This window comes from Zalophus californianus, chromosome 1, assembly GCF_009762305.2.
Source record: "Zalophus californianus isolate mZalCal1 chromosome 1, mZalCal1.pri.v2, whole genome shotgun sequence".
NCBI classification, from domain to species: Eukaryota; Metazoa; Chordata; class Mammalia; order Carnivora; family Otariidae; genus Zalophus; species Zalophus californianus.
The window spans coordinates 143,561,031-143,570,324 of record NC_045595.1 but is presented as its reverse complement, the minus strand read 5'-3'; the positions used below and the strand labels follow the sequence as shown (position 1 = coordinate 143,570,324).

The window sequence follows — 9,294 nt, the reverse complement described above, 5'->3', positions numbered from 1 at the left end:
ATTTATCCTCACCACCCTATGAAATACTATCCCTTTGAGACCCAAGTTACAGATGAGGCTCAGAGAAATTAATTTGTCTTGGTCTCACAACCTAAGCAATCTGAAGCCAGATCCCGTGCTTTAAACCCTTGGGCTATTCTGCAATAAACCAAGGACTGAAGCAGACAGCTTGGTCCTCTTTTTTTCTGGCCTCTAAGCCAAGTTATATATTTGAAAATTTACATATGACTACCGTGGCAAACTTCCTGAAATTTCTCCAACTGGACCTAAATATTTACCCATCTCTGCTTTTTCTTTCACCTTCCTATTCCTCCTTTCTCTTCCCGTTGATCTCATCTTTCAGCTCTCAGTTTCAAGTGCCAACTCCCTGAAAAACTTACCTGGTTTCCTCTCAAATCAGAATTAATCTCTCTGTTCTTAGGTGCCCTTTGTTTAAACTTCATTTTTGGCACTTACCTCATCATGCCTGGGATGAGTCACTTGAGTGTTTGTCTATCTTCCTAGCTAAACCAGAGCTCTGGGAGTTGGGGGCTGTGTGGGAACTAATGTTCTCTTTGTAGCACTTGCAGTGGACCTGCTGGGCACTTAGTAGGTGCTCAGGGTTTTTAGAAACGACATACTTTTTTTTTTTTTAAGGAGTCCAGAGTTGTTGTCTGGCGGCTCTTTTTTGGGACGCCGGTGTGGGCTGAGATGCCCTTGTCGCCCCCACCCCCTCCCTGCCCACTCCTGCCCTGGCTTGGCCTGACGCTTGGCAGTGCTCGGCAGGCAGGCCGCGAGGGCCTCTGGTGCCCTGACACTGGCCTCGGCCCAGTTTCCCCGGCTTCTAAATGCGGCCCGGAGCTACCGGGGGAACTGGAAAAACACTGGCAGGCCGCCCCACCCCCAGGCCCTGGCGGGGCCGGGCGGCCGCATTTCTGCGGCTAGAGCCTGCTGCTTGGGAGGCGCTGGGGCCTGGGGCGGGGGAAGCGGGGCGGGGGGGTGGGCGCGGGCGGCTGCCTGCCTGTCAGCGGGAGCGGGCGCGGGCTCGTGTGTCAGCGGCTCCCTCCTCCCTCTCCCCCTGCCGCCGCCCGCCCGCCCGCCCGCCCGCCGGGCCTCCCGGCCTCCCGCCGCCGCCGCCGCCCGCTCCCCCCGCGGCCTGGCAGGTTGCCGGCTGCACAGGCGGGGGTTCGCGCCGTTCTCACGACCTCTCAGGTTGCCTGAGCTCATCTGGGAGCTATTCATTTCCTGCCAGAAAGCAGCCAGGCCTGCTAAGCAAACCACCTTGGCCGCAGGGCCGCCGGGGCTGGCCCGGCGTGGCCGCCCTGGCCTGCTCCCGCCCGGGGCCCCGGGGCCCGGCGGCCTCCCTGGAACCCCCGGGCCGCCCTGGCGGGCGCGCGGCGGGGACAGCTCGGCGGCCCATCTGGTTGCACTTAGGAGCCGAGGAGGAAGCTAGCAGCGAGTTGTTACCGGCCAAGGGGTGTGGGAAAAGTTAATTGACTTTAATGACAGGTTTCCCGGGACGGTGGTGACGATGAGGGGGTCCAGTTTAACCCCTGGGTCCCCATTCCAGAAACACGTGGGGGTGGAATGGGGCTCGAGGAGGGGGCGCGCCTCGGAGTCGCGCTTATTCATTAGAGAAGGCTCGCGTCTTGACCGGGGAGAGCTCCCCTTCCAGTTCAGCGCCTTCCCGGCTCCGGATGCTGCCAGGGACGGCGGGGGGCCGGGGCCCTGGAGGGTCTCCATTGAGAGGATAATGCGCGCTGCGGCGGAGGCCGGCGGCCCGCATCCGGACCTGGAGCTTGGAGCTGGGCCTTATCTCTTGGAACCATCGGGACTGCCCCGGGCGGGGGAGAGGGGTAGCTGGGTGTGCCCCGAGGTCGTAAAACTAGGCCAGGTCGGGTGCGGAGTGGGTGGGCAAAATTGCAGTCGTCTTTGAAGCTCCAGAAACAGCCTGGATGCAGGAGGACACAAGGTCTTCGAAATAAACCCACTCATTTTACGGACTTGGAAATGTCCCAGATAAGGGAAATGACTCATCCAGAGTGACACAGTCAGTTCAGTGGTGTAGCTGGCACAGGAGCCTGAAAATTCCCATTGGGGCCTAAGGTGTCACCCTTTCTCCCCAAATTGTGCAGAAACAGATGCCTCATCTGAGAGTCTCGACCCAAATTTCAGGAAAAAAGACGATTTTCAAATTATCAAAGGAACAAATGTTTACTTCCTTTCCTTAAATCTATTATTCCCTCCCCCAAGAGATCTATGTATACACTTTTGATGATGTTAATAAAAATTCGCTTTTTCAGTTGTTCCCGTTTAGTACAGGGAAAGACAAAGATTTAATTTTAGGTTGGTGTAGAGATTGCACTGGTTTGTGTGTGTGCGTGTGTGTGTGTGTGTGTGTGTGTGGCGTTTTGAAGAACATAATTTTTATAAAAAATGAGACCCTGGTGCCTCCATTATTTATGCCAGGACAGTTAAGGACTTCTAGTGCTCCAGAGGACAGGTTTACCGAATGAAGCATTTAGACTGGTGTTGGGTGTCTTGATAGAGCAATCGCTATTATGTTTGTGTTTAAACAAGAGGGAAATCATGAAAAAAAATGGTACGATAAAGAGGGGTATGTGTATATGTGTGTATTTCTTGGGGGTGGGTGTTGGACACCTTTCACATAATGAGGCAAGTAGGAGCCAAATTTTAAAAAGTATTTTTTTAAAACTCTCCCTCCAGTCCGAAGCTGGGTCGAAAGTATTTCGGTAGAAAAGTGCTGTCGGCTAGCTAGATCATTCCTGTGATAGAGGGGCTCTCCACACTGGCCTGTGGGAAAGGCCAGAGCAAGGCGGGGGAGAGGTAAAGCTTTTGAAACAAGACAGAAAATCGTTGGCTTTATCTTTGTTAGGAAGGCTTCAAAGATTGATTTCTCCCGCCTCATCCTTCTCCTCCCAGAAGCCTTTCTGAAAGAAGGGGGATGAGATGAGGCTGGCGGGAGGGGCCGGGCCGGGAGGAGGACTGGCCGGCGGTGTGGGAGGAGGGCGCGCCCGCCAGACCCACAGCGCGGCTGATGTGTCTGGTCTCGCAGGGCTCGTGGTTTTCATTTCCCCAACACCTGGATGCAGTCAAACACCTGGCCAAATCTGACAAAATCTGACAAGCCTTTGTGATGGGATTTGGAAGAAATTCCCTGCAGATCCTGGCACAGTTTAAAGCTGTCCGCTTTGAGTTAGGACTTGTTAAGGAGGGTTATGTGAGCTGAAACCCGAGACAACCCTTTTGCTTCTATCTGGAGCCCACATCTTGCCTGGAAATGGGGCATGACCAAGCGAAGGGGTCGCTTGCTGTTTGTATTAAAGGGAAGATGGCCTGTGTGCCTGCCAGCACAGCCCCCACATGCTTTCTCTATTAGAGGCAAGCGTAGAAACTTATCAAAAACATATGTCTGGTGTTAATCATCTGGACTTGGGCTCCACTTGGGAGTCTAACTAGCTGTCCCTTGGCAGAAGGAATCTGTTGACCTTCTCAGCTTGCTTGAAGAGGGTGCAGAGAGGCATCTGCAAACTTTTGGATGCTGGTACAAGGGAATGCCTAACTGCATCTAAGTACTGACTAATTGAACAGGCTCCCAAACTTGAAGGCTGGAGGCTGCCTGTATGCATTTACTTTGGATGGTGGTGTGCTACCCCAGGGACATAGTGCCACAGGGGTGTCCCTTAATGTGCGGTGGGCACACATCATTACTCGATTAACTTCATGACTTCAGTCCAGTTCAGCCTTCCTCAGAAGGAGCTAGTAGGAGAACCAGAACTGAATGATCTACCCAAACTGCAACTAAATTGAAATCCTTTGAGAGATTGACCACAAATTGATCAGGGTAGCCATATTAGATGGGTTCTTGCAAATTAAGTGGAATTTAGTTCATGGAGGGTTGGTAAAAGTTTTGATGGATTTTAAAAAATGTTCTTTTTAATAACAAAAGAACCAATGACTGAATTCTCAGATTACATGTAATTCACATTCTGCCAAGGGCCTCTTTTTTTTTTTTTACATATTCTGAAATAATCAGTTATAAGACATAGAAGCCTTCACTCTTTTTTCTTTTATTATATTTTCTCAAATAAACTTCCCAAAAGGAAGATATTTTAAGAGCATTTTCAAACATCTTTGGCATCACATAAAAAAGAAATCTCGTGTAAAAAACGAAATGTCATCTGAACTTTTATAATACAAAGGCGCAATCCAATATGAACATATAAAATATATACAAATATAGTGCATGGTCAGTCACTTAATACAGCTCTCTACAAAAAAGTAACTTTTTAGAAATTAAAAAAAACCAAAATAACCATTAATCACAAAAGTCCTCTTCTCTCCCAGTGTCCAAGTTCCTGTTGAGTGTTCCAAGGGAAGAGAGGTGGGTTGGGAGTTTAGGGGAAGGGGTGACCTGAGCCCCTCAGTTCCGCCACGGCCTCCACATGGAGTCCGCCGTGAGCGAGGGGCCGCTGGAAGGCGACACTGCGTTCGGACCCACGGAGGTCCCGCTGTTGCTGGTGTAGACTGGGATGACGGGGCCGCTGTGAGCGAAGGCCCCGTTGGGGATGAGGAAGGCAAACTGGCCGTCCGGGGCGGGCACCACCTGGAAGCCGCCGAACACCTTAGCGGCCTCTCCAGCGGGGCTGCCCAGCTTGCAGGGCGCGCCGCCGGGAGGGGGCGCCGCGCCCCCGGGGATGGGCACGAGAGGAGGTGGCGGCGCGAACGGCGCGTGCTGCGGGCCGCCGGGTCCCGGCGGGGGCGGCGGCGGCGCCTGCAAGGCGGGGTGCGGCTGCCCGGGGTAGGTCATGGCGTTGATCTGGGTCATGCAGTTGGCCAGGTGGCCGAGCAGCCGGGTGCGCACCTCAGTGTTAACGCCCTCGCACGTGGACAGGAAGCGGGTCACCTCGTTCATGCACTCGCTGAAGCCGGCGCGGTACTTCCCCAGCACGCTCGGGTCTGTGCTAAGCGCCGCTGCGGGCCAGAAGGAGACAGACGGGTCACCCAATGGCCCTGGCCCCGAGGCCACTGCCTCCGCCCTGGGAGGTCCCCGCGGCGCCCCTCCCTGACCACCCGCCCGCGGACCAGTCCCCGGCTGGGGTTGGGGGGAGGGTGGCGGTTTAGAAAAACCGTCCACCTCTCAGCACTAGCTTGGCAACCGAAGCCGAGACAGTTCCTCTCCATTCCCCGCGGCTTTATTTTAACCCATTCAGCCTCACATCTTCCCCACCCTCCGCGCGCGCGTAGTGACCTTGGGCAGTGCCCTCCCCCCCCTTCCCGCCACCCGGGCCTCATTTCCCCTACTCTAATGGGGAAGTGGGGAGTGCTAAACCAGATGACCCTCAGGCTCCACGCAGCTCAAAACCGCCACGGTTCTGAGTCTTTTCCTCCCCACCCGCTCCCCCCACCGCCAAGCCACCCGCCACCCTCGCCCCTACAATCTCTCTCCCTCCCTTTCCGGAACAGTAACAACTTGGAGTTGTGGCTATAAATAAGCCCCAGACCGTGGGAACGCAAGAGTGAGCCAAGGCAGTAAAATGTAGCTGAATGCCTCTCACAACCACGGGCGGAAGTCTGGAAGAAATCACCGCGGGGCGAAGGGGACACCCGTAGAGGGGGACGCGGCGAGCCGCCCTCACCCGTCATCTGCGCCCGCTGCAGGTTCCGGAGGTGCTTCACTGTCATTTCCAGAATGTCCGCCTTCTCCAGCTTGGAATGCCGCGAGCTCTGCACAGAAGAGGAGACAAGGCACTAAAGTGAGAGACCCGCCAGCGGCCTCGGAGTCTGGGGTCCCCCCCCCCCCGGCCGCGGCGCCGACATCCCCAGACCCTGGAGGGGCCCAGCCCTCCGGCCTCGGAGAACGCACTGCAGGCGGGGACCATCCCGCCAGCGAGGGGGGGTTTCACGTTTAGTACCTGTGAAATGGTGTTTCATTTTAATTAAAAAAAAAAAAAAAAGGCAGCATTACCCACTTACATCTTTCTTAAGAGCATCCAAAATCAGTGTTTTCAGCTGGCTCAGACTTTCATTTATTCTCGCTCTTCGTCTTTTCTCCATGATAGGCTTTGATGACTGTAAAGAAAAAAAAAAAAAGAGCCCTGAGTTCCCATGGGATCTGCCATTTCACCCCAGGGTTTCAAGGGAGAAGGGAGCCCCCCAACCCCGACTTAATTTCTTAGGGCTGCAGAGAAATGGTGGTACTGCCCTTACCTTTCTGTGCTCAGATGCTGTCTTTGGTTTATCCGGTGTCGTGTTGACACTGGCTGGGGTAGCAGCCACCGGGGACGAGGAATTTTTCTCCATTATATCAGCTGGCATTTTCTGTTGCTTTTTTTTTTTAATCCCTAGAGAATTTTATTTTTGGAGTCCTTCACACAAAAAATTGTTTTGTTTATGTCCCTTTCACTTAAGACTCTCACAAAACTGAGCAAGTGCTGAGGGTTTATTATAATATCTTATGGCTACTTGGTGACCGGTAGCGCTATTCCAGGACCAAGGAGAGAGGTAGACGGGGGATTCCACTGTTATCTGCACCAGCTCCGGATCCTGTGTGATCCCCAGGCCCTGGCGGCCTCTATATATATCTGGGACTGCACGCGAACGGCTCGTGTGAAACTTCCCAAACTTTCTTTCCCACAGTAACTTTCAGCCAATGGGAGGAGGAGACACGCGGCACCGCTCGTGGACCGCGCCCCCCCATTGGCCGCCAGGCACAAGGCCTGGCGGCCAATGGCGCGCGCCTGAGCCCGGGGCACCGGAGGCTACAACGTCAATCAAAAGGATTTTAACCCTTTGCTATTCTCCCTGCTGGGCTTTGCTTTAGCTTTAGAGAGGATTTTTCTGCAGGTTTTGCCCCAGTCTAGTTAAGTTCTTCTGGGGCCAGGGTCTTTGCTCTTTATTTACTTTCACATGTATAATAGAGCTGCTTTGACACTGATATGAAGTTCATTTGAAATATATTTAAAAAAAAGATTTATAAGGACAGGGATGAAAGAGGAGAACGTGTGCAAGGGTGTGAGTTACCGAAACATCTAAGTGATTTCCCGCTCAGGAAGATAATGAAAATCGATCATGCAGAAAAGGGACGCAAAAAAAAAAAAAGAAACTTTTTATATACAGAAAAAGAAAAAAAAAAAAAACGCCTCCCACCTTACATTTGCGAATTTTCACAGCAAGGTGGTTTTTTTTTTTTTTTTTTAATCTCCCCTCACCCCCGCCCGTCCCTTATTCCTCTTCTGGGGTTGGGGCCTTGGATCTCGCGCTTCCCCAGGAAACAATCAGAATAATTTCCAACTGGGCAGAAAGGAAATGAAAGATGAACAAGAGGGGCTTTGATGGCAAGGCCTCCGGGACGCGCGCGCGCCCTCGCCATCCTTTTCCTTTCCACCCACAGACTCTCGGTTCTGCGGCCTGTTGAGGTGGCTGGCCGGGCAGCAGCCTCTTCCCCTCCTTCTCGCCCCGCGGGCGGCCGGGGCAGCCTCGACACCCGGCGCGCGCGGGCCCTTTAAGAGCTACACCAGCCGAGCTGCAGTTTGACATCAGCCGGCCGGCGAGGGCGCGCCTGGAGCCGGAGCACGTGCCAGGATGTTTTATTGCCGCCGCGGCTGCGGCCGGGCCGAGAGGATGTGTGTGTGCGTGCGTGTGTGAGTGTGTGTGCGCGCGCCCCGGGGGCAGGGAGGCGGGGGGCGGCGGCGGGCGGCGGAGCGCGGGGGCTGGTTCTTGGTCCCCGGGAGAAGCCAAGAAGGTAAATAGCAGCTGCTGTGCTCGAGCCTGGGAAAACCCCGCCCCCTGCGCCTGGCCGGGGCTCATTGGCGCGCGCTGCGTGTGGGGTGTGTGTGTGTGTGTCCGGGGGCCCCCTCCTCCGGCCCCCGCCGGGGCTGGAATCCGAGGGGGCGGCGGGCTGGGAGCCGAGCCCCGGCGCTTACCACCGCTCCCCCCGCCCCCCCGCCTTTCCCCGGCCAAGGTCAGCCCTTCCGGGCGGGGAGCGCACGCCCCGGGGTGGATAGTGGGGAATTATTCCAACCCCCCACTCCACCCCTGATTTGGGGCTTGGGGTTTTAACTCGGCCGAAAGCCTCACTAGCAACAGCCCGGGGGAGGGGTGGGGGCATTCTTGTTTGCTCCTTGCCCGGGCCCTCCCCCCCTCCCTCTCCCCCTCCCCCCGCGGGGCCCCCGGCGCCCGCCGCGGTCACGAGATGCCTGACCGCACTTAGGAAGCGGCCGGGTCAGCCTCCTGCCTCCGCTCGGCGGCTGCGGTTAAAGCGGCTTCGCGCCGCCCGCCCCTTCCGCGGGTCCAGGGCTGCCGGGCAGCTCCCCCTCGCTGCGCCCGGGCGGCCGCCGGCGGGCGGCCGGGAGGAGGCGGGCGGCGCGGGCGGCTGCGTGCTGCCGGCTGGCCGGGCCGCGCGCCGGGAGGAGCCGCCGCCGCCGCCGCCGGGTGCCACGTGGCGGGCGCCGGGCCGGGAGCGCCAGGGCTCTGGCGGCGGCCTCCCTGGGGGATTTGCCGCGCGGGGCGGGCGACGCGCACTGCCCCGGCCGGCCGGCCGCCACCGCCGCCTCCCTCCCGCCCGCCAGCGCGGGTCGCCGGCCCCCGCGCCCCCACCCCCTCCACCCCGCTGCTCGGGAGGCTCGGGGCAGCCCGGGAGCCCAGCGTCTTGTTTGATGTCGCGCTGCCCCCGCCCTCCCAGCCCTTCTCCAGGCTTGGAGGCCGCCAGAGGCCTGGCACACATTTCTCAGACACTTCATTCCTTCCTTCCTCCGAGCTCCCCACTGAGATAATGTTGTAAATGGTTCCACCAGATCTCGTCCGGATGAGATTCAGCGGTTCCTGACTCGGGTGACCTTGGGCAAGCCCCTCTCGTTCTCTCATTCTGTCGCGCACGCTCTGTGCCAGACACTGTGTTAAACCCTGGGATTACCAAGATGAGAGATACAGTGGCAGCCTGCAAGGAGTTCGCAGTCAACTGGGGACAGACAGACCCTGATTTTCTGATGGATGAGCGGGCATTCCTCCATTATTCCTCTCTCTTGGGGCTTAAGATGATGGCCTGACAGAACGTCAAGGAAGCACTAAACCACACTTGGATGGGCAACACTCTTGCCCTACTGGGGGCGGGGACACAGGGGATGAAGAAAATGGTTATTACCCTCAGGAAGCCTACAGCAGAGTGCAGCTGACATCTATTTCCCAGTATGTTCCCAGTATGGTCGGTTGGAGAGAGACGTCCATGTGTCTAGATAGAAGTAAAATGCTGTGGAGGTTTAGGACAGTTAAATTACTAATAAGTGGGGGTATCCT

General features: G+C 56.3%; 1 protein-coding gene across 1 annotated transcript; it reads right to left on the bottom strand.

Annotated features, from left to right (window-relative positions):
• Nucleotides 1-4,054: 4,054 nt before the first annotated feature.
• HES1 (hes family bHLH transcription factor 1) lies at nucleotides 4,055-6,644 on the bottom strand. Its single transcript, XM_027584940.2, has 4 exons — nucleotides 6,211-6,644; nucleotides 5,977-6,072; nucleotides 5,640-5,727; nucleotides 4,055-4,974 (listed from the first exon to the last, which is right to left on the bottom strand). The coding sequence occupies exons 1-4, from the start codon at nucleotides 6,316-6,318 to the stop codon at nucleotides 4,424-4,426; spliced, it is 843 nt and encodes a 280-aa protein (XP_027440741.1). The 5' UTR covers nucleotides 6,319-6,644; the 3' UTR covers nucleotides 4,055-4,423.
• Nucleotides 6,645-9,294: the final 2,650 nt, after the last annotated feature.